We start from the raw sequence: 25,020 nt of genomic DNA, 5'->3' as shown, positions 1-25,020 counted from the left end.
GACGTTGGAAAAGTTTGTGCTCGTGGTTGTGACCGAGCTAGCAGAAACTGCCATCATATAAACAAGGAAATCACATAGTCCACACACTCCACCGAGACTACCCAGCTATGAGCAGAGGCAGCAGATTCGGAGCTCACGAAGGCCCCTGCCGGCAGGGTCACTTAGCTCAATTGTCATGAACAACACGGAACAATAAAGTTATTGCTGTTGAGAAAGAGACTTCCGGTAGGGGCATTTCTATTTCCGCCAGGGTCTATATTCTTCGCCCTCTCAGTCTACATTACAACCGGAAATATCTGTACCCCGTTTAAAGCCACGTCCGCCCTGACCTCAGTCCCGCCCACATACTCGCAGAAGCACTTCCGGGGTCGGGTGATTCCGGCCCGCCCCGCCCCGCCGCCGGTGCCTCGCTGGAAACTCCGGCTCTCCCGGAAGTGGCCCGAGCCTGTCTGTCGGGGTCGCCACCACCCCGCCGCTGCTGAGGGCCGCGGGGTCGGCGGCGATGGCGGAGGCGGCGCTGCTGCTGCCTGAGGCGGCGGCGGAGCGGGACGCTCGGGAGAAGCTGGCTCTCTGGGATCGGAGACCCGACACCACGGCGCCGCTGACCGACAGGCAGATGGACTCGGTGCTGGAGCTGAAGGCGGCGGCAGAGAACCTGCCGGTGCCGGCCGAGGTGAGGTGACGGGCGGGAACCGGCTGGGGCGCCGGGGAGGCGGGGCTGTTTTCCTCGGACGCGCGGGCGGACCTTGGCCTTGCGGACCCCGGTCCAGGGTCTCGCTTCACGCCTCCCTCGTCCCGCGGCGGCTCCGGTGGGCGAGGCCCCTCGCCTCTGCGGGCTGTCGGGCCTCACACTGGCGGCGACCGCCCGGGGACGGCTGCGAGGGCCTCCGATGGCCCGTGTCCACCCGACCCCCCTGCGGCGGGGGACGGTTGGCCGGGAGCCGTGGCCTCGGAGCCTGCCCGGCGGCCCTGGTGTCAGCGGGGCACAGACCTGCTGCCCACCGTCTCCCACAAGGGGGCACTGAGCCCCAGTGCTCTTCGCTTCGGGGCAGCCCCCCCGTCGGGTGGGCGTTCAGCACCTGCGTGAGGACCCCGCGTCCTTTCCCGCGGGGGCGGTTGGGCCGACCAGAAGTTGGTCTTGAGCGACAGTTTCATTCATCGCACATGGAGCAGTGACCTCGATCAAGTTCAGGTCATGGGAGATTCCATGTGTTTGGCCTGTTGCAAAGCAATAAAAATGAAGTTTTGTGAAAGCTGGGTCAGTGCGTGATTGGGTAAGGCTGGCTTTGGGTTTCAGTGTCAGCGTCTCCGATCCTAGTTACCGTTGGGGTTTTATGCCCACTGCTGCTTGTGTGATTCACTGCAGTAGTTACCACAGCAGGACATACGTTTTAGGAACTGTCGGGCGTTTGGCACCCTTTTTCTGGTGGTGAGGGCCAGGTGTAGGGGGATTGTTTTATTAAGGGGGACGGTTACTTTTCATGTTGGAAGCGTTCTTTTTACTCGATTTGGAGTTGTGTCCAAAGGCAGATTTAAGGGTAGAGACTTAGTTTTTCCCCCCTCAAACAGCAGAGGTTAAGAACTCTGATGTGAAAGTTCTTTCCCTTTTTTACAGTTGGATGCTTTGCTATAAAATACAGGTATTCTTTCTTGGGTGTCTCGGTCCTTCCCTAGGATGCCATGCTGGAAGTGGATCCGAAACAAACGAGGAAGTAGGTGGGAATTTTTTTTGGCGTGGCTGTCAGTCTTTTATGCGCTGGATAATAGAAGTTGTTTGCTCTATAAATATTCCAGTCCTTCTGTAACTGATTCGGCCTGTTACTGAAGCAGGATGTTTGGACATCACAGCATCTGCGGAGAACATATTCCACAAGAAATGCAGTCCAATTTGTTTCTTTGTCATGGGTCATAAACCATTGTTTCTTATTCTCACTGAGCTTAAAGGAAAGGGTTTGGAGTCAGGTAAATTGAATCTTTTCATTTGCACCCCATTCTTTCATATTTATATAATACGGTACCTATCAGTAGCCTCATGCAGTCATTTTAATGTGTCATGTGCCTACTCTGGGCTAGAAATTGAGGGTAGAATAAGTGAGAAAGACCAGATCTCTAGCCTCACGTAGCTGACATAATTGTGAGGATCATGAGCATGAAAAAAAGAGCAAAGAAGGGAAGTTCAGACAGTGATCCGCGCTCTAAGGAAGATAAAACAGGATGGTGTGACACAATGGGAGGAGGCGTGCCCTTTAGACAAGGACGGAAGGCTTTTCTAAGAAAGTAAGTCTAAGGTGAGAACTCATGGTGGAAAACAAGAAGCCAGAAATAACATTCTAGCTGGAGGAGAAAAGCAGTGCAAAGTCATGGGTAGGGGATGAGCTTGACAAGTTCAAGGATTCAGGGAGGGTCTCCTGGTACACACAGCCTTGGCGGTGGATTCTGTGAGAATGGAATAACCTGTTATTTATCCCTGCTGGAATCTTCACTGGGGAAATTTTCTTTGCTCTTCAGCCCTCATTTCCCCTTTACTAAAGTGTTTATATGTCTTGTGGGAAGACTTTGGAATTGAATGTTTTTTTGTCCTTTTTCCCGTTACCATTCTTTTAACATGGGTGCATTTAACAAAAGAATGCCTTAATTTTTATTTTGTCCAACCAGTATATCTGTAAGGGATTTTCTGTAGTTTCACAGTTTTCATGAGATAAATTACTTCCTGAGCAGCTGGAACTGGGCAAGTTAGTTGAATAGCAAGAGTCCAGCTAAGTCTTAACAAATTTCATACAGCTGTTAACTTCTTTAGGAAATAGCTTTCTCTGTTATGAAGGAGAACTATAGTCTTATCTTGGAAAGGAGATTATACCTTTTTATTTGGTGTTAGCTAGCTAAGAGAAATGGTGGTAGAATATTTGCAGTAGCGTATTAGGTGGACTGGTTTTGTAGCCAGGGCAAATATTTTAGTAGTGAGGGCCATTTTCTTTCAACTGGACCTAGTAATTCTTGATAAAATGCTAAAATAATTGGCTCTGAAATTTACATGTAATTTACTGTTACAGTTGTTTCCTAAAGACTGTGACATTACATGTGATATTTAACTTTTCTCATCCTGTTTTGTCATTATAAAATAGGGATTATAATAGTTCTGGTCTATGGGGAGTTGTGAGACTTAAATCACGTATGGAAAATGCACATGACTGGCTACCTCTATTTTTCACGTGCTTTCCCCTCCCACGTGATTAGCATCTTAAAAGAATAAGATTAGAATCTGATGATCCTCAGCGGGAGTAGGTGTCACTCAGACCAAAGGTAAAAAACAAAAGAGATTAGGTGCTTTTGGAAGTTTCCAAGACTTCATCTGTACCTCTTCAATGATTTGCTCCAGAGAAAGTAACATCAGGTTTCATTTAGGGAGTGGATGGAGTAGATTGATTATAAAAGTGATTATCTCCAACCCAGAACTGTGCAAGAGGTAAAGTTTGGGAGAAAAAGGTGTAGTATTTGTTTGATTTTTCCTGGACCTGTTCAGCTGGTCCCTGTGTAATTAGTATTTAACGTGTTAGTGTCCCTATGTTCATAAACTGTACAATAACTCGCTAGAGGAGAACAACAATCAGGAACCTAGATCTGTGCTCTTCTCTCTAGAGGTAAATGTCTGTTCCATCTGGAAGCAAGTGAATCAGGCATTCAGTCATCGCCACTTCAGGAGTGAATGAGAGGTCAGGCTAGGAAACTTCGTGATACCACCACACCATTCTTGCTTTGCCCGTCTATTCCAGGTGCTTTGAGAAAAGAAGACAGCTTGGCAGATGTACCTAATGGGAGATTTTTTCATATGCTGTTAAAGTGCAGCTTGTTTTGTTACTTTAACAATTTTCTTAGAATTGGTTACAAGTGTGGCTTGTCTGTTGCTTGGTTTGAGAGAAAATGTTTTGTATTAGTGAGAACAAGGAACCAGGCCAGGAAGCTGCCTTCTGTGTCTGGTGTTTCAAAGTCCTTATGATTGAAAAGTAGTTAGTATTTGTGCAGGAAGTCAGCAAACAGAATGCTATTTCATACATTCAAGTGATTAGATTCACTCACAACATATAGATTACGGATTTTTTCTGGAATATCTATAGTAACTTCTCAAGTAAATTAGAAGGTAAATCTTTTTTGGTTCAAGATGAACTGAGCACATGTGTGTGACACGCTGGAATCCTTTTGACATGACAGTGATAAATGTGTGGCGCCCCAAAAACAAAGATGGTATCAGTGACCCTGCAATTTGGGTAAATTTGTGGGAGTCAGGAAACGTACTATCATTTAAAAAAATCAATCAGAACAAGTTGTAAATATAAATTTTGACAGTCTAAAAAAGAGATGGTAGGTGACAGAATTTGAGAATATGTACGGAAGAAAATATTAGGGGTATTCATTTTTTCATTTTATGTAGTGGGGAGTCAATAGATAGGACGTCAAATTGACGAACTCAAACACAATACTGTAAATCTGTGTTAGAGATACAGAGTAACCATCAAAAATATTGAATGCGGTTAAATTAGTTAAAGTTGGGGGTAGGGGAGAATTTTACTTTTCATTTGACCTGTTCTGATGATAAGGAATAAAAAATATTACGTTCATGTGTTTTGAATAATTTCTATAAAAGAAGATTGATAAAAATTGCAGATTATCTCTTTGGTTCCTTCTCCTTTTAAAGTTCTTCATTCTACCCTCAAATTCCTTAAAAATTAATTCTTAAATTATAAACATTGGTATTGCCTCAGAGAAGAAGAATTGTAAGGGCAGAGAAGATGGGAAGGAAGAGAGACTGCTGTTTACTTAAATAATCATTCTGTACTCCCGGCCCGATACAGCTTAATAACAATTAGAGAGTTACGAATTTAAAAAGAATAAATTCCATCTTTTCCTTATACTCTGTTGAAAGATAATTGAAAATGCTACATATTAAATGAAAAAGCAAGGTGTGTATAGTGTACCGTTATTTGGGTTGAAAAACAGGTGCACTTCCTTTGTACATGATCATTTGACACCATCCCACAGTCCTTGGATGTTTCATTCAGTTTTAATTTTCCCACTCAGTTTCCTCTCCATGGGTTATTTTTATGGACCTCTCGCCCAGTTCACTGATTCTTGATTTACCTGTAGCTATGTTGAGTGAGTCCATTGCAGGTATTCTTCATCTGTTACCATGATGTTGTATTTCTAGCATTTCCTTTTGAGGCTTACGGTTTTAATTTTTCTGCCGAAATTCTGTATCTGTTCATTTATTTGTATTTTATACGAGAGCCTCAGTTATTTTAAATTAATTATCTGATAGTTTCAATATGCAGGTCATCTCTGAGTCTGGCTCTGTGGAGTGCTTTGTCTCTTGACAATGAGTTGTTTTTTTCCTTGCTTTTAATGTAATTTTGAATAAATACTGGATATTGTGTGCAGGCCAGTAGAGAATGAGGAAAATAGTATTAATGCCTGGAAATAAGAATACCTCTTCTGTTAAGTTGTGAGTGTGGAGAGTTGAATTAGTCTAGTCAGGAGTTGAGCTTGGTTTAGGTTTTGTTGTTGCTCTGGTTATCTTTAGTTTACCTCTGGCTTCAAATTTCTCTGGTGTTACTTTTTGCTTAGCATCGGGACTGTGTTGCTGCAGGGTTTCCTTACCATTCCTCCTCTCCCTCCGCCTTCTATATGCTCTGCGACTGTGCTTTGGCCTTCCCATAGCAGCAGATGGCAGGGGCGTTACAGCCTGGCGACAGTGGTAGGTGGGAGTTGTGTCTCCCAAGTCTAGCCTCAGTCTTGGGTGCGCCGTTTGCTCCTGGGGCTGGAAGGTGGAGCCGGCTCACGGGTTCTGCCCTCCCCCGGGGTTCTGCCCTCCCCCGGCAGTAGGAGACCTGCTGTTCTAGGTCGTCCATTGTTTCTTGCCTTTCCTCCAGGCGCAGTGCTGTTTTTTTCCCTTTCCCCATCTGTAGAGGATTTTCCTGTGTGCCTGAGGGATGATGGATTTGCTGCCCTTCTTAAGACTTCGGTTCCACGGGGAGGAGGGTCTGGATGGGGCTTTGTGCTCTGCTTTCCCCGGCGTCTCCTTTTCTGGGCCTGCTCCACTTTGTTCTCTAATGAAAACCGGGGGGAGGTCTGTGGAGAAAACCAGGTGAGGGGGTGCAAACTCCCCGTGTGTCTGTGGCTTCCAGGCATTCTGTACTCACCCCCTAGCCTTTGCAACGTGGGGAAATGGATGCTGAGTTCGCGCCTCCTTGTACGGTGCTTATTCTCTCTTTTTCCATGACCTGATGTGCCACAGGTGATGTGCTCGCATTCTCTCTGCCTGGAGGTTCCCGTCTTACATAGAGTTTAAGCTACTTGGTTACTCTGCAGCCTCAGCTCTCTGATGGATTTAAGAATAGTTGTGATTTCATATAGTATTTATCTTTTTCTTTTTAGGGTGCAAGCAGTGCTCTGTCCAGCTTTCTTTATCTTAGCCTAGCCTCCATGTGCTTTCCGGGGTACTTTTCAAATTGGAGCCTAACCACCGTCTCCCTCCCCTTTGCCCCTTGGATATTGTGTAAACAGTGCTGATAGAATTGTATGTTTGAATTTTGTCATGATCTCCTCATATAAAACTAGATTTCACTATTACTAAAATAAAACTTTGTAAAGCTAGCTTATGGACGATTCTGTTCCCAAGACGCAGCAGAGATTCTGATTTATAAATTTACTTACTCTGTTGCTGCTAATGAATGGGAATCATAATAATACGATACACAGCTGTAGCTCAGATTTATTGGGTGTTTACCATATGGCGGGCGTTATGCTAAGTACGCGGAGCACTGTCTCTGATGCGTCGCCTCCCCCTCTCCGGCGGGACAACTTGGTGGTGATTGGGGTCGGTGCGCAGAGCGTGAGCAGGCGACCATCCCAGCACAGCTTCCGCTGTCCTCCAGAACCCTGGGCGGCAGCACGCAGTTCCTGGTGACACTTTGAACTTAAGATGGATTCTCACCGGATTTGAGAAACTTCATTCGTACTGGGCCACAGTCCTTTTATACTCGGGTTACGTCCCCATTCAGCGAGAGCTGACGTGAACAGTGATGCCCTTATTACGGCGAATGGCATCTAGCCCTCCTGGCTCTCGAGTCAGACTTGTCGAGGGGAGAGAGCCGATCGAGGACCTTCTCCCAACACTTCTGTGGTTCTGCCTCTCCCCGGCAGCCTGATCAGAGCCTGTTTTCCCATACCTGGGTCTTCTTTTCACAGTGGCCTCTGATACAGATCACGTAATTCCTATTTTCCAGCAAAGAAATTGAGCGTTAGAAGCATAAAGTAGTTTGCGTTGTCACACAGCTGTTAGGTGAGCAGGAGCAGGGTTCAAACCAGGCCCCATTATAATGTTAGTCTCCGAGCCAGAAGGTGTAGCCCCACTTGAACCCAGGTACAAAACCCCTATATTTAAAGGGTTGTACCGTGTTTCACCGAAAATAAGATGTAACCAGAAAATAAGCCCTAGCAGGATTTTTCAGGATGACATCCCCTGAACATAAGCCCTAATGTGTCTTTTGGAGCAAAAATTAGTATAAGACCCGGTCTTATTTTAGGGGAAACACGTATTTCTAAATTAGTGGTGGTGTATTTTGTATCTATCCTATTTTAACTTTAAAGAGAGAATACGGACTGTCTTCAGATGAAATTTCTGTATCTAGAAAACAAGCCGAGGAGGTGGTTTTCTCAGGCCTTGTAAGAAGTCTTCTGTTGCTGGACCTTAGATGTCCTAAGGACTGGAAATGGGGTTGAAACAAAACAATTGGGCCCTTTTACCTTCTGCAGCATCCACACTCCCTTTAGGTCTAAAAGAGCCTGTCTGTGCGATGACAGGTGAGTTAACACCTGGGCTGTCTTCAGCAGCGGAGAACTAGGAAGTATTGTAGGTCTGATGGCATGGAGGTGAGAGGCCTTGTCCCCGAGGCTCTTCTGAAACGGAAGGGAAACTGAAGTTCTTTCTGTTGGGTTGTGATTTCAGCATTTGTCAGCAAGAAGGTGTGGGTGGAATGTGCCAGCAGTGGATGTGGTATAAGGAGGTGATGTCTGTTGGTACTTGATTCTTGGGTGTGATTTGTTTTCTGTTGATTGGTTTTAATGCCGTCCAGCCTTTGTGTTAGATAATGGGGAGGGCAAGCTACTTTAGCAGCGCACAGGTTTTGCCTTTGGTGCTATTTCACTAGAGGTTCAAGTAAGAAAATGTGTGTGGATTAGCACAGGTTCACGACCAGTATTACAAAGGTAACTCAAAAACCATACGCACTAATGGTGGGGTATCAGTGTCATGTTTACATTTTGAGACCAGTATTGAATACAGAGAGCCTAGTTATAAGTATTAGTATTACAAGGCATTTATTAACCTCAAATGGTTTAATAGAAAACGTTCCTTTCCTTTTCAAAACAACTGAGATGTAATATCAATCTTGAGTTAAGTTCAGAGAATTTTCAAGATATTTAAATGTCTTTGTGGCTCTTTTTTTTCCAAGCTCCCAATTGAAGACTTGTGCAGTTTAACATCCCTGTCGCTGCCCATCACGCAGACGGCAGTGGTACCTGAATCTACAGAAGACATCCTCTTGAAGGGTTTTACTTCCTTAGAAATGGGAGAAGAAAGAATCGAAACTGCACAGCAGGTAAGTGCAGTATTGTTTCTAAGGATGCTTGATTATTTAAATGTCTCAAGACAGGGTTAATGAAAAAGGTCCTAATTAAAAGTTCTAAATATTTCAAACTGCAGTTAACATCAAATCTTTCTAGAACGTTCTTGATTTTCTGTTACTTGTGGCTATTAAGTATTTTAAACCTATTGCCCAGGTATATTTGCAGTACAGGTGAAAATGTGTATTCCAAGTTTGGATGTTGATAGATTATGATGCTGTAATATTTTATGTATTTTGACTCTCCCCAGTGTATAACTATGTTAACAGCCCCCCCCCGCCCCCACCCCCAGCTTGCATGGGCGCGCACACCCCTTTGCCTGTTGCTAGATAATTTCTTTTTTAAAAACCTAAATATCCTCTGTAGAAGAGCCCTGATGGTTACTTTTAGTAATGTAGTGTGTATGGCTTTCTCTTCGTTTTTGCTTATTCCTGATCATAAACCTAAGTGTACAATAGTGTCTTTTGCCACTTCCTCTCCTCGTGTTTCTGTCTTGTGAAGAATCAAAGCTGAGACACTTACCGAGTAAAATGTTAAGCAGATGTGTGGACGTGAACATAGGGGAAGTCGAGAGAGGCAGTGCGGCGAAGCGATTAAGAGCGTAGCTCGCTCCCCATCTTTGTGAGCTTAGGCAAGTTACTTACCTTCTTAGATAAGTTAGTTTCCATACGAGTAAAGCAATGGTGATTATATACCTGTGCCATAGGGTTCTTGTGTGAATACAGTAAGGGAATGCCTGTCAGTGCAGCGTGTGGCAGGCTCGCAGCCGGGCTTCAGAAGGCGAGAGTCAGAGAACTTTCCCAGCTTAGTGTCCTGAGAGAATAAAGCGTGGCATTGACTTCGAATCCCAATTTTAGAAGATAATTTTGCACCATGTCTGTGACCTTATTTGGACTATTTGGAAAAAAACTACATGCACATCTCTTTTCAAATTTAGAAAAATCTAATATATTGAGGTACAATTTACATACAATAAAATGTAATCATTTTAAGCGTACAGCTCGATGAGTTTTGACAAGCGTATATGCCTTTGTAACTACCATGTGATCAAGATGTAAAACATTTCCGTCACCCAAAAAGTTCCCTCGTGCTTGTTTAAGGTCAGCCTGCCCCATCTCTTTTTAATAATAGATATTTTCATAACCTTGGTGGTAGGGCCAGAATCCATACCCAGGTTTAGCTGATGCAAAAGTCCATGTTCTCAAACCAGTCTGTTATTTATGAGTTTACATTCTCAATTCTTATTAGATAATAATATTTACCCAAAGCCTGATGTTTCCTTCTCAAATTTGGCCAATTAGCAAGTGGGTTTTAGCCTCTCAAGGAAGAAATAGTACTTCTTATGTATTATATCTTTAATGCTCTTCTTTAATTAATTCTGGAAATCGCCATTGTTTTTAATATCCTTTGCTTTTCCTAGCATGTAGACACTGATATGCAATTAAATGATCGTCTCCTGGTTAAACCGAATTCTTAATGTCTGAACCCCAAACAGTAAGACTTAGGGTTACTCTTTTGACTTGCTGGTTAGCATTTAGCCACTTTTCATTTTGTCTGTTTTAGTTTTGTTGACAGTATAATACTCTTTATTTTTGCAGTTTTTTTCATGGTTTGCAAAACTACAAACTCAGATGGATCAGGATGAAGAAACTAAATATAGGTATGTGGCTCTTGCATTGTTATTCATCCTAATTTTTAGATCACAGTCATCTGAAGCGTTTTGTAATCTGTATCTTTAAACAAAATTAAGGTACAAAGAAAACTGCAACAGCAGCATTTTCTTTAAAAATAGCCAGAGAGGATTTGGGTCAACCGGTATTGGAAGTTGTACAGTTTTTGTTTTTTAAGTTACATTGTAATTAATAGGTTAGGAGGGGCAGATTTTTTTAGGTAAGTCTAGAAAGGTTTGGGTTCAAGTGGGAATTTTACAGGAACTCTAAGAGGTGTTTGTTGCCTTTCTTAGAAGACGAGACCACCAGACTTCGAGCACGGCCAGCTCGACTCGATGTGACCGAGTTGTTCTGTTTGTGTGTACTGAGAACGTGCGGGAAGCGATGGGGTGGTTCTAGCTGATCTGGGGACTGGGGTGGAGCGCTTGCATTCCTCGCATGTTGATTGACTGTAACTGCTAAGCATTGTGTCAGGCTCTTTGATGTATGATTCCATTCAGTGTTCATAGCAGCTCTGTGAGGAAAGGTAATATTTCCACTTTACAAATGAACAAACTGAGGCCTGAACATATTAAATAACTTGATTAATGTCATGGAGACTTGGGCAAAGCTGGGATTTGGACTTAGGTCTTCTAATCCGAGTCCAAAATTCTTCCCATGCCATCTCACTATCTCAACAGTGGAAGTGACAGGAAAGATTGACCTAATTAATCCCTTGGGATGGCCCTGGTGTCCCAGCCTTTGAAAGTCGAACTGGTGATTTACAGCTTTACATGTAAAAAGCCAGTTTATGGCTTCAAGGCTGATTCCTTTGGTTGCTCCTTTGCATTTCAGGAATTTTCCTTAAGTATTGACACGGTTTGTAACAGCTTTTGGTACATTTCTGAATATACTGAACTTAGTGACTAGGTCTGACTCTCCTGACATACAAGCATTTGGGGAAAATGAGACTTTGTTGTTTATTGATTATGCTTATTGGGGGAAAATATTATTGCCAATCCCCTTTTGGTTCTGTTTTCTAGACAGATGAGGGATTACTTGTCTGGGTTTCAGGAGCAGTGTGATGCTATATTGAATGATGTAAACAGTGCTCTTCAGCATCTGGAGTCCTTGCAGAAACAGTATCTTTTCGTGTCCAATAAGACAGGAGCTCTACACGAAGCCTGTGAACAGCTCCTAAAGGAACAGGTAACTTGCAGTAGGAGAGAAGGGCCGGTGATCGTATTTAATATTTTAGTTTTACATCGATGAATACAATTTAGTTCTCGTTTCCTTAATTTCTCTAACTGGATATTGAACCCTGCTTAGTATGAGGCTCTTGACGTTTTATTCTCAATAAGCTTACGCAAACAGGGCAAGGGCACGCTTTCCTGCGTTTTGAGCTGTTAGGTCTCAGTACAGTTGCAGAGTGAAGAGCACATGTAAGTTTGCTCTGTCCACTCGTTAATATTGATCTTTTTCAGACAAGCACAGGGATTGTAGTGGCCTGGGAGTTTAAGAAAAGATGACCTGATCTAGCGTGCACTTAAATTGTGACTTAAAGATAGAATATTTAAGTTATTATCATTACCTCATGTATATTCTGTTTGTAAAAGGCAATCATTTATTTTATAAGATTATATATAATTTACTGTAATCATCATTGCTTATTGTAGTCCATGAATGCAAAAATCTTTGAGCATTATTCTGAAATCTTATGTCTATTATAAATCTACATGTCTAATATAAATCAGTTCAATGTAATTTTGTGGATTCTTATGTTCTTATAATAATTGATTTTTCTCTTTTAAAAACTCAAGTCGGAACTTGTTGATTTGGCTGAAAACATTCAACAAAAGCTTTCCTATTTTAATGAATTGGAGACTATTAACACAGTAAGCATGTTTTTTTACTTTTTGTAAAATTAGTGACTTTATTTTATATCTCCCTTTCTGAGTATAATCTGTAAACCTATAAATTGGCTTGAGTGATATTTTTTAACTTAATAATTTGCTTTCTGAAAGTGTTGCAATTTGTGATCAATGGACATATTACCAGTTCAGATTTTTTCAAATATGATTTAAGTAGTAGTTCTGCTTAAATTGTGATATTGTTATTAAAAATGTCTTTGTTGGTTACCTCTTACAATATGTTATTTGTAAGCTCTGAAGAAGTTTGTAAGAAGGAATGCTAACTTTTAAATCTTGCTACTATAATAATTAAAACATTTTTAAAACTAATTTCCTTTAGTGTGAGTGAGGAAAAGTGTAGGCCTCATAATGCTTACTTGTATTCCAAAGTAATAGTCTCAATAAGGCTGCTGTGTTAATGATATTTCTGATTAATGATTAATCATAATAACTATATGTAAATTGTGTTATTAAAATGTTAAATTAATCATAATTATAGTTTACTCAAGACTTAAAAGTGTAAAGCTAGTACTTCTATGGGAAATAGTTCATTGCCAAGCTATTTGTATATCAAGGTAAGAAATAGTTGGCTGGTTTTGCTTATGTTTTATATATACTACTTATGTTAAATGTATATTGTCTTATGTTTTAATATATGATTTTTTATATCAAGTGTTCAATCACACTTATGTTCCTTATATTTATACTTAATTATTAGTATTACTTATATATTTATTTATATGTATATTGCTTTCATAATATGACTGCTAAACCTGTAGTGTGACTGCTAATTAGTTAATCCTTTAACCTTGAGAAAATGCCAGCATTTGAAAGTAAAAAATTTATGTATGTTATAAAGTACTAGTAAGTGGGAAGTCTAGGTACTTGATATGTTATTTTAATGTAACATTGTACAGTGGAGTGGTAGACAGTATTTGCTAATTCATGAAGAGCCCCATTAAAAAGCTCATTAAGAATAACCTGAATTAAATCAGTATTCTTTTTCAGTTGTTCTTTCTTTATTGTTACACATGGGCTACATTTGAGGATATTTTGTCTACTCAAAATGTAAAGACGTTAGTATAACTTGTTACATGCTAAAGGGAAATAGGCTAATTCTAATACGTAAGTGTCAACTTTTACCTCTATGTTTTTTTGTGTGTGTGAATTAAGGCTGATTTTTCTTTTTCTCTTAAAGAAATTGAATTCTCCTACGTTGTCTGTGAATAGTGAAGGATTTATACCCATGCTGGCCAAGTTAGACGATTGTATAACATATATCTCATCTCATGTAAGTCATGGCATTTCTGTATAGTTTTAAGAAATCTGAACATCCCTATGATACTGCTTCTCATGCTGCCAAGTCGTTATTTTGACTGGAGGGAGAATGTCTATCTCTAATGTACTTGGAGAAAACTGGTGAATTCCTAGTCATCGTCAGCAGTGGTGTAGAAAGTACTTTGAGCTGCTGAGGCCGCCCCTGGAGGGGAGGAGGTCCCGGCTGACACACACAGCGTTGTCCCATCTCTAAGGCTGAGCGATTCTTGCTGTCATGCTGCATGGTATCCCCCAAGGATTTAGTGCTGTGTTTATTCCCCCCTACTCATTATTTTCCTAGTTGGGCCTGACATATTACTGGATGTCTGTGGAATACTGAAAATATGTTTTGTTAAGCACTGCAAATGTTTGTTGAGCCCCCACTTTGTGCCAGGCACAGGGGCTTGTGACCACGGCAGCCATGATATTCGTCCTGATGGAACTTAGACTCTGTACACGGCCTCCTTCTGAATTCTCTGTGGAGCTTCACATGAGGGACATGCTGGTTTTCATTCAAAGTTGGCTTTGTCAGCGTTGGTTTCCTCTTTGTAAATTTCTCCCTTTCCTTTGTAGCCGAATTTTAAAGATTACCCTGTCTATTTACTGAAGTTCAAGCAATGTCTTTCTAAAGCTTTGCACCTCATGAAGACGTACACTGTGAACACACTACAGAGCCTCACAAGTCACTTACTGAAAAGGGTGAGTGAACTGCTCGGGGGCTTTGAGCCATTTAGCTTCTGGAATCTTTTTTTTTTTTTTTTTTTTAATTTATTGGGGCGACAATTGTTAGTAAAATAGCTTCTGGAATCTTAGTCTGAGAGCAGTTACTTGTAACTCCGAAAGCTTTTTTACTTTTTGTTACATAAGAATATGTGTTACAGTTTTGTTTATAATAGGAAAAATGGCTATATTGTGTCTGTCCATTATAGTCTTATTATCAAAGAATATACAATAGTGTGAGAAGTATTCAGTACTAGATGAGAAATATTAAAATAAGATTCAAACTATTTGTACTTCAAACATTGTCATATCTTTTTCATGAAAATACTGGAAGGAAATATACCAAAATAATAAAAGTGGTTTTGTCTGAATGGTGGGAGTACATATGGTGGATAATTTGAACTTTTTTCTTTACATATGATGGACAATTAATTTTTCTATATTTAGCAAATGTATCTTTATTGTGCATGCACTAAATGCTTGATATTGTATTAGGAATTATACAGTAGTGAAAAGGAGCTAGCAAGGTCCCTGGCTTCATGGAGCTTATATTCTGGAGAAATAATCAGTAAAGAAGAAAACAGATTAATCAGTTGCAGATTGTAGTGGATGCCAGGTGGAAAATGAGCAGAGTGTTAAGTTAGAAGATAAGGGTTAACTGGTGAGGTGTGTGGGACACTCACTGAGCACATTTCTTTCCTAAGAAAATAAAACCGTAAATATTGGGCATCTTACTTTTTAAGTTTAGTTTCTAAGGAACATGGAATATATCAAGCTTTCAGTTCTAAGCCACTGATTTTTGGGTTGCATTTTCCCATTCACATTGCTTTTAGCTGACATATCAGCGAGACTGTATAATTCTTCTATTGTGTAAAATTTTAGTAAGTTTAGGAAACTAATACCTAATAGGTACAATACGTAGTGTGTAACGTGCTTTACTGTGGAGCTGCGTAGTCTTGATGAGTATATGTGATCACCGTTGGGTGGATGCCCTGAATCTGAGGGTAAGTCGTTTGGCCAGTGTCCTCCTCTCAGTAAATGACTGAGTATGAATCTGAATTCAGGTCTATTTACCACTAAAATTCATGTAACAAGGGTAAGTTGTAGTTATAAAGAGGAGGGAGATGACAGTTCCTCATAATTATTTCTCATTTGAAGCAATGGTAATATTTAATCTATGAGATTTTTCTCTCTAAGCTTTTGGTTGGTGTATAGGCCAAGCAGTAGCCATTTGAAATAGTTTGCATCACATTTTCTCAATACTTACTTGTTTGCTAATTGTCTTCCTTCCCCATCCTCCCCCGTTTCCTTAGGATCCTTCCTCTGTACCTCATGCAGACAACGCCTTCACACTGTTTTACGTGAAATTTCGAGCTGCTGCCCCCAAAGTCAGAGTAAGTGTATTGACTTCAGTAGGCTATTGCTGTGAAATGGATGTGGCCAGCCCTTTTGCAGGAGTGCCTGTGTGAGGCCCTTTGCTCAGCCCAGGGAGGCTTTGTCCTTCCACATCACATCACGGTATCTCAGCGCGGCCTTAGGAGCACAGAGCGCAGAGGCTCAGGGAAGGTGCCCAGAGGAAGGTGATACTTGAGCTTAAACAGCTCAGGTTTACAGTGGACTTGAGGGGATATAAGGGCACTTTATACTGAGAGAACTGCATGCATAGGGAAGATTGTAGAGACATAAAAGACAGGGACTTTGGGAGAATCATGTAGCTTGTTCTGACCGGACACGAGTAGGGTATGATGGGAAAAGACCGGAGCAATGTCAGAGAGCACCTCACCAGGGGGTGTGCACATCATGTAACTGTGGTGATTTTGTGGTATCGTAGGTGATGTTTATGTTTCAACGTCTTTGTATTTACAGATTTTCTAACATTAACGTGTTATAATCAGAAAATAATTTAAAAGTGGACTGAAACAGTTGGATTTTAGATGTGTTTTTTTTAATTCTGCAGACCCTTATTGAACAAATAGAACAGCGATCTGAAAGAATACCTGAGTGAGTACCTAGAAGTTCTTCGGTTTCCACATTACCTTCCGCTTAAAGTACTATTTTCCCAATCTGTCATGTCCCAGATCATTTCTGAGCATTGCCTTGCATACTATTCACGCTGTTTCTTGTAGCACATAACTTACTTCAGGGAGCAGGGTCGTGGACCTGACTTGATGAGTGTGCATCTCTCTGTTTATTTTTATTGAGGTATAATTGACATGCAACTTATTAGATTCAGACACACAGCATAATGATTTAGTATTTGTATATGTTGGGAAACAATCACCACTGTAAGTCCAGTTAACATCCATCACCACACATGGTTACACATTTTTTTTTTCTTGTGTTGAGAACGTTAAAGATTTACTCTCAGCAACTTTCAAATATGCAATACAGTGTTATTAACTACAGTCACCACGCTGTACATTTCTGCATAGCAGGAATTTCCCATAGCAGGATTTCCTTTTTATTTGGGTCTGTGTAAGATCTCTACTCTTGGAACAGAAATTTTTCTTTAAAAGATAAAGGTAATGGCACCACAGTTCATTATGTGTGTGTGTGTGTGTGTGTGTGTGTGTTTATATCTGTATATATAATTCATAAATATTTCTAGTATTTAATGTGGGCTGGAGAGGTTTGGCACCCTATTCTGGGATTTATGATCAGATTTAATTTACGTCTCTGAAATCAAACATTTATACTCCAATGTGACTTGCTTTTGATCAGATACCAGCAGCTGCTAAATGACATCCACCAGTGTTACCTTGAGCAGAGGGAGCTCCTTTTGGGCCCTAGTATTACCTGTACCGTCACAGAGTTAACCAGCCAGAATAACAGAGATCATTGTGCCTTGGTGAGTTTCTGTTTGTTTTGGTTTAACGTTAAAGCTTCTCTGAAATACTATGATACCCTGAAGCTACACTTGGCTGAGGTTTGGTTCCCATCTCAACAAACTTAAATAATTTTTCCTTCAGTTATGACAAATCTAGTTTAGCAAGTAGCATTTTCTTTCTTTTTTTTTTTTTTTTGAGGTATGAAGATTCACAAATAAGTGTTATTACTTGAAAGATGAAGTTCTGAAGTTTGGGTTTACATGGACAATTTATTCTTAGCTTTTGCTGCAGAAGTGCTTTTTTTTTTTTTACTGTGATTTCAATTCATACTGTAGAAAAATACGTAAAGATTCTACTTTTAAATACCCCCATTCAACTAGAAAAGCAGTTTATTTTCACTGTCAAAAGTTTAGAAAATAATGCATAAAAAGAAAATAAAAATCACCCATATTTACATTATGCAGTAAACCATTGAAAACCAACCATTTCCTGTGCTTCAATAGGTTGTTTTATGAATATATATGCAGAATCTCTTTGCACATGACATGTTTGCTTTATGTCGTAAACACTGGAATTGTGTGTCTTAACTGTAGGTGGTGTGTTTGTTTCCCACAGATTCGCAGTGGCTGTGCCTTTATGGTCCATGTGTGCCAGGATGAACACCAACTTTACAATGAATTCTTCACAAAACCAACGTCAAAATTAGAGTAGGTGGTACCCAGACTTGAACTCTTCTTTTTGTGATTTCATTTGCTAATGACCATAATAGCTTAGTATATTTTGCGAGTCACCTTAAATGAACTGCAGAGTATTTTAACTTTTGTGAATGTGTGAACAGAATATTGTTGGGTGGGGATAGTGGTTATTTGTTTTAAAGTAAGTGTGCAGTTTCAAGGCCACATGCATTTGCATTGTTCATAACCTAATTATGGAGACAGTGTGGTGTGACAGTACGAATCCCGTATAGTGAACTAAGTAAGTCTTGGAATCTAGAGCCCTTTATCTCCACTAAGTATAATAAATCCTTGTTGTTAAAAAATCCTGTGATTGTAACGAATGAAAGACACTTAAAAATACAGACACTACTTAATAGCCTTTAAAAATTTTTTTCTCAGTGTCTTTCAGATCCACTGTTAGTCACTTTTGGTTTCTTCATATTGGCGATTCTGACTATTACAAAGATTCTAAGACCTTTGCAATGGGGAAGAGACAAATGTCTCTTATGGTTTTGATTGGGTTGATGACTTTTGATGAAATACATATAGATGAATACTACTGACAATAGGAAGAATACAAAGAACACAAATTTTTTCTTTGCAAATGTTTTTTGTCAAAATATTGTATATCTAGAGTACATTGAGTTTTGTTTATCTAAATCTGTAAGTATTCAAGAATTTTGAACCTGTCTTTCCTGGGGAAAATATTACCATTTGATTCACAGTGATGTAGAATATAAAAGGATAATTTAGTCTACTGAAATATTTTTTATTGTTTTTGAAAGGACATATACAAAATTATTGCTGAAATAAGTAAAAGTTGTAGTAAATTGACATTTGCCGGGGGGCGGGGGGGGGAAGCTAATTTGAATTGACTGCTGATTGCTTATTGATTCTGAGGTTTTAAAGCAAAAATACTTTACAGAATTACTTTCAGCCATTCACTTACATTGTGTAATATTCCCCATACTATTTTCCAGTAGGTTTTTACTATTGTTATTGGCTGGAAGGAATCAATGATGTCTTTTAAACTATTGGAAAATCCTGAAAAGATTACTACTAAACCATGTTTTATTCCTTTATTTTAGTGAACTTTTGGAGAAACTGTGTATGTCATTGTATGATGTCTTCAGGCCATTGATCATTCATGTTATTCACTTAGAGACTCTTTCGGAACTTTGTGGGATTCTTAAAAATGAGGTGCTTGAAGATCATGTACAGAACAATGGTAAATGATAAGTAGAAGTGATAATTTTGAAGGTCTTTTGAATTATATCTGTGGCTCAGTGAATTTGAAAAAGATGAGCTCTTTCTCCCCCCTACCCCACCACCTATATAAATCTAATATTTTTGAAGCCTGGGTTGATGCCTTGTCCCTCTTTGAATCTACATGTACCTTATTCTGTGACTAAACATACAAATTAAGTGGGGAAAGAATTTTAAAATCTGGGCAAAGTTAGTAATAAAATAATTATAGTTACTTTTCTTTCTGGCATCTGAAATCCAGAGAGAACGGACCACCAGTTTTGTGTTAGGCATTTCTAGTACCTGTTACTAGAATATGTAAAGTAATTGACTATATTGTATACTCTTGATTAAAAAACAGGAATTATTTTAGCATACGTACATAGTAATGATTCATCTTTTTGAAATTACAAATAAAGAAAAGCAATTCTCTGAAACAGTTTTACTTTATCTATGTGATACGTTCAATATTTGATTTGTCATAGAAAACATGCTTTTCCTAATGAAACTTAGGTACCTTTAAAAAATACCTCAAGTAATTATTTTACTGGCAGAAATTATTTGACTTTTCTTAGGAGATACTATGGGTCTGTTACTCTTCCAAAGTTTCTTGTTCTTTAGTTCATTCTAAGATGTACATTTTCATGCTTCTGAATTAAAGATGCTTTTTTAAAATTAATGTGAACATGTATATGACTGTAGAGTCTTCAACTCCTCAGCCCTTGGGGGAAACTAGTACTGAATTACTGAGACGTGTCTCAACATTGATGGCATCTTAGAAATTCTGTATAAACTCATGTCTCTTTTTTTTTTTTTTAGTCATTTTTCTTTGTGAAAACATTAACAAGTTATTAGTATCTGTGGGATTCAATTTATTTGTAAAATGGGGATGGTACCCTAATTAATAAGCTGCCCTAGCTATCTCTCAGGGTTGGTCTGAAGCTGTATGCTTTAAGTCAGATCTTATTATTCATATTAATAACAAATAATTTCCCTTCCTGGGAAGAAGGTGTAAGGGCAAATCTATTTCCCAGTTTTAAATTTGAGGAAATTGAAAGACATTTGTTAAATTTTTCTGACGTCATTGAGTCATGCTGAAATACATACAACCACAGTCCCTGGAACAAATGTGAGTCATTCTGTTACTAGACAATTTAGTAATATTTTTGCCTGTTTAAGGAAAGTATTTTTCTGACTCTAAAGGAACGAATGAATGACTGCACTTTTTTTTACCAGCCGAACAGCTGGGGGCCTTTGCAGCTGGCGTCAAGCAGATGCTGGAAGACGTGCAAGAGCGGCTGGTCTACCGAACCCACATCTACATTCAGACAGACATCATTGGCTACAAGCCGGCTCCCGGCGATCTGGCGTACCCCGATAAGCTGGCGATGATGGAGGTGGGTTCTGCTGACTGGTCCCCTCTCACCCCCCAAAACTTCGGGATGTTTTAGAATAGTTCAGATAGGATTTTTCTTGTTAATTCTCACTCAAAATGGAAAATCAAGATAAACGTGCCATAGAATATTTTTAAATATTACGAGTTCATACTGAAACCGCCAAATCAGATCTATTTCCATAGAGTTCTTCCTCATCTTCCCCCGTTCCATATTGGTCTTTCTCTTCTCTCACAAAAGAAACCCTGGCTTCCAGCACCTTCTATATGTTTCTCCATTTGCTCCAAGTTACAACATACACAAAATTAGTTTCAGAATTACACCAACACTGTGGCTAACAACAAGCTTACTAAATTCAAGATTTTTGTACTTTCTGTCCTTAGAATATATCCTACTAAGATATACAGTCAGATTATTATCAACTATAGATCTGAAGATTTTAAATTTAAGAGCTAATCTCTGTAGAGGTTTTGCCCATATAAGGTTGCCTTGTGCATGGCATGGGGTGAGGGCGGGGGCCGGGGTGGGGGTGGAGCTGGAGCTAAGTATAGCATCAGACAGAACTAGGTTCAAGTTCCAGCTCCATCAATTAGTAGCCGTTACTTAACTTCCATGAAGATGTGTCGTTATTTGTAAAATAAGCATAACAATACTGACCATGGAGGGTTGTGAGACGAGAAAATGACTAGAAAGCGTTTACCTTAGTGGTCGTGCAGTAGACAGTGGCTGTTTGTTTAACCTTTGAAGTACTTAAAAACACAAAATTGACTGAAAATCGACAAGTGAAATATCCAACCCGTCAGTTAAAATTTTGTTTTTAACTTTAATTTTTTCCAGCTTCATTGGGATATAATTGACATGTTGCATTGTAAAAGTTTAAGGTCTACAGTGTAATTATTTGATGTATATGTATATTGTGAAATGTTTACCATGATAAAGTTAACAGATCCATCACCTCACGTAGCATCGAAATTTGTGTGTGTGTGGTGAGAGCTTTTTAAAATCTGTCTTAGCAACGTCCAAATATACAGTACAGTGTTATTAACTACAGTCACCATGCTGTCCATTAGATCCCCAGAACTTACTTATCTTATAACTGGAAGTTTGTACCCTTTGACTATCTTTCCTCCTTTTCCCCATCCCCATCCCCCACCCCTGGCAGCCTCCTGTTTCTGTGATTTTGAGTTATTTAAAAAAAATAAGACGTTTGGCTTGTTAGTAAAGGTGAGTTTTTATTGTCTGCTTTTCTGTATTAAATTTTAATATGAAGGGGTTGTCTTTTCAGGGTCCCTTAACTTACAAGAATATGATTATTTCTTAACTGATTAAAATAAATTACTTGATCTACTTTGAAAAAAATATTTAAAATACAAATACGTTTTTAAAAGCCATAGAATAAAGATTATCAATAGCCTGGTTGTTTTATTTGAAAAGTTCCAAAGGAAATTTTGGTGCTAGTCAATTTAAAAACGTACCCTTGAAATAATTTTGCTGTCATCATGTTTTTAACATATTTTAAAAGATGTGATCTAAGTTTGCCAGTTTTTTTGAACTATTCTTTCTAAATGACCGTTGGTTTATAGCAAGAGTGCTGATAGACTTAAATCTAATTGTCTGTGAGAAGTACATTAAATTCCGTTCCTTTTACCAAGTTGATCCCATATTTATCAACTTGATCACTTTTGTTACCAAGTGGTGGTCTCTGTTATTAATTGTCACATGAGGCTTGGATATTATCTTGTTTCTGTTTAGACTGCTTCTCTTGATTTTTTCTTTTTTAAAATAGATTTTATGTTTTAGAATCGCTTTAGATTTACAGAAAAATTGAGAAGATACTACAGAGAGCTCCAATATACCAGCACCTAGGCTCCTCTGTTCATTAACATCTTACGTTAGTCTGGTTCATTTGACACAGTTAATGAACCAGTGATGACACATCAGAATTAACTAAAGTCCATTGTTTATTCAGATTTCCTTAGTTTTCATCTAATGTTGTTTTCTGTTCCAGAATCCCATTTCCAGTACCATATGACATTTATTTTTCATACCTTCTTAGGCTGCCCTTGGCTGTGACAGTTTCTCAGACTTTCCTTGTTTTTGATGATTTTAATAGTTTTGAGGAGAACTAGTCAAGCATTTTGTAGGTGCCCCTCTGTTGGAATTTTTTTCATGTTTTCCTCATGATTAGACTGGTATTACGGGGTTCTGAGAGGAAAACCATAGAGGTCAAGTGCCATTTTCAACACAGCATATCAAGGGTAAATACTGACTTATCGCTGTTGATACCGTGTTTCCCCGAAAATAAGACTGGGTCTTATATTAATTTTTGCTCCAAAAGACACATTAGGGCGTGTTTTCAGGGGATGTCTTATTATTTCATGTACAACAGTCTACATTTATTCAAATACAGTCATGTCATCTTCTTCTGGAACATTGTCATAAGGTACTAAATGCGTCCGTCTAGCCGACGATCTTAACGGGCTTATTTTCAGGAAAGGTCGTATTTTTGGGGAAACACGGTATTGACCTTGATCACCTAGCTGAGACAGTGTTGCCAGGTGCCACTGGAAAGTTACTCTTCTACTTTTCCATACTGTCCTCTTTGGACAGCATGTGCAGCCTCTGTTAAAGAGTGGAAGTTATGCTCTACTTCCTTGGGCAAAGGATCTGCATAAATTATTTGGAATTTTTCTGCAAGGGAGGTTTGTCTTTATTCAGTCACTTACTAATACCAGTATGGACTCATGAATATTTATTTTATATTTTGGATTGTAGTCCACTGCTACTTTATTTTGTTGCTCAGATAGTTCCACTTTTGGTCTTTGTTTGCTCTTTCAGTTGGTTCCTGTGTCTCTTTGACCTGTCCCCTCAGTGTAGTGTTTGTTTTCCTGTTGAGCACTTTGTTATTTCCTGGCGCTGCAAGAATCTTCAGGCTCATCTTTATGTTTCCTGTCTCAGCCCTCGAATCAGCCATTTCTTCAGGGGGGTACTGGCTCCTTTGTTGGAGAGTGGTGCTGAGTGTACTTGCTGCTGTGAGTATGGTTGCTTCTGGGACTTTTCAGCTGGGAGAGCAGGGGAACCTGTGTGTGTGAACTGGCTCATTCCTGTTGCTCCACATCCTCACCAGCATTTTAACTTCACCTGTTTCAGTGCCCAGACTGATAAGTGTGTCATAATAGGTACGATTGTCTTAACGCTAACAGGCTTGAACTACGCCAGCCTGTTTAGTGCCCTTACCTGTTGTTTTAAGACTGTTTTCCTAAACTTTCATTCTTTCTCCTGACTTCTATTTATATTTATTATATTTTAGGTAGTTATATTAATTATTTGTGTATTACTTTTTTTATAATGTACTATCAGCCTTACAGGGATATGGTAGGTTAGGGTGTATAATATTGGGGCTGTTTGGTTTTTGCGCTGCTTTTATTATTCTGCAGGCTCGTAGTAGGAACTATCTTTTGGTGTCTGGGTATTGCTAATAATAACTCCAGAGAGCAGATGACTGGTCCATTTGCAGGAATTTCCCTGACCCTGAAGGCCACAAAGTGGGTGTGATGAGGGCTAGATCTGTTTGCACCCCGATCTAGGAAACTATGTGCTCCTCATTCGTCCCATCCCTTCCTTGTTTTCTTTATGAAATCTGACGTTTGAATACTTTGTTTCCAAACTTAGAGTTGAAAATGGTGCTGCTTATATGAGTCTTGTGTATTTGAGGTTTCAGTGGATACCTGGTCATATCCACCAGGAATGAGTTCTGAAATGAGTGCTTCAGAAAAGAGTCTGCATGTGTTGAGAATAGAACACTCTGTACTAATTTAACCTTTTCATTTCCTTGTGTTGTTTTGGCATAGTTCTCTTTCTTAGTCCATTTATTTATTAATTAGTATTATATTTTACTTCATAGAAAGGACATGTTCATTTTGCCAAACACAGCTGCAAACTACAGTTTAATGTTCCTTCTGATTTCTCTATACAGCAAATTGCACAGAGTATAAAAGACGAACAGAAGAAGGTACCTTCAGAAGCTTCGTTTTCAGATGTTCGGTTAGAAGAAACAGAGTCTAATAATGTAACAAAATCTGGTATGATGTTTTAACTTGCACCTTTTATTTATTCCTTTATAAACTTTCATTGAGGACTTGTCATATTCCAGGCATGAGAAACAGCTTGTGCTTTTAAGGAGCCCACACTTTAGTGGGGGGAGATTGACGGGCCACAGACGTAATTCCGTGATGATGTGCGAAAGGGCAGCCTGGGATCTGGAAGCATGGCGTCAGAATTATGAAGGGACATGAGCTTTGAGTGCAGGAAGGTAGGTTTAGTGAGAGGTATGATGTCTGAAAGCTGTAGTGTTTATTATAAAGGTGACGTGAGAGCGTTCGATGCGGTAAGGTTGTTTAAGGTAGAATAGCATGGAGGATTGCAAGACTGGCTGCTTTGGGGAAGTCACATGCTTTGGTGTGTTTGGGCATAGGTTGTTTGTAGGAGGAGCAGGTGCAGCAGGCCAGATTGTGATAGGTGTCAGGTGATATATAGTCTCTTGGACTTTGAACTGCTAGCTAGTA

At 39.6% G+C, this 25,020-nt stretch overlaps 1 protein-coding gene across 1 annotated transcript in view; it reads left to right on the top strand.

Moving 5' to 3' along the window:
- Nucleotides 1-356: 356 nt before the first annotated feature.
- Nucleotides 357-25,020, top strand: part of COG3 (component of oligomeric golgi complex 3) — a 53,913-nt gene continuing 29,249 nt past the window's right edge. Inside the window, exons 1-14 of the mRNA XM_033104445.1 lie at nt 357-673; nt 8,505-8,651; nt 10,275-10,336; nt 11,369-11,534; nt 12,146-12,220; nt 13,434-13,526; nt 14,126-14,251; nt 15,586-15,666; nt 16,230-16,273; nt 16,994-17,120; nt 17,716-17,807; nt 18,905-19,044; nt 20,298-20,458; nt 24,432-24,537. Coding sequence (XP_032960336.1) covers nt 503-673; nt 8,505-8,651; nt 10,275-10,336; nt 11,369-11,534; nt 12,146-12,220; nt 13,434-13,526; nt 14,126-14,251; nt 15,586-15,666; nt 16,230-16,273; nt 16,994-17,120; nt 17,716-17,807; nt 18,905-19,044; nt 20,298-20,458; nt 24,432-24,537 — 1,591 coding nt within the window. The 5' untranslated portion in view covers nt 357-502. The remainder of the gene's footprint in view (nt 674-8,504; nt 8,652-10,274; nt 10,337-11,368; nt 11,535-12,145; nt 12,221-13,433; nt 13,527-14,125; nt 14,252-15,585; nt 15,667-16,229; nt 16,274-16,993; nt 17,121-17,715; nt 17,808-18,904; nt 19,045-20,297; nt 20,459-24,431; nt 24,538-25,020) is intronic.

This window comes from Rhinolophus ferrumequinum, chromosome 4 (genome assembly GCF_004115265.2).
Source record: "Rhinolophus ferrumequinum isolate MPI-CBG mRhiFer1 chromosome 4, mRhiFer1_v1.p, whole genome shotgun sequence".
NCBI classification, from domain to species: Eukaryota; Metazoa; Chordata; class Mammalia; order Chiroptera; family Rhinolophidae; genus Rhinolophus; species Rhinolophus ferrumequinum.
The sequence above is the reverse complement of the archived record's forward strand: the minus strand, read 5'-3'. Positions and strand labels throughout refer to the sequence as shown.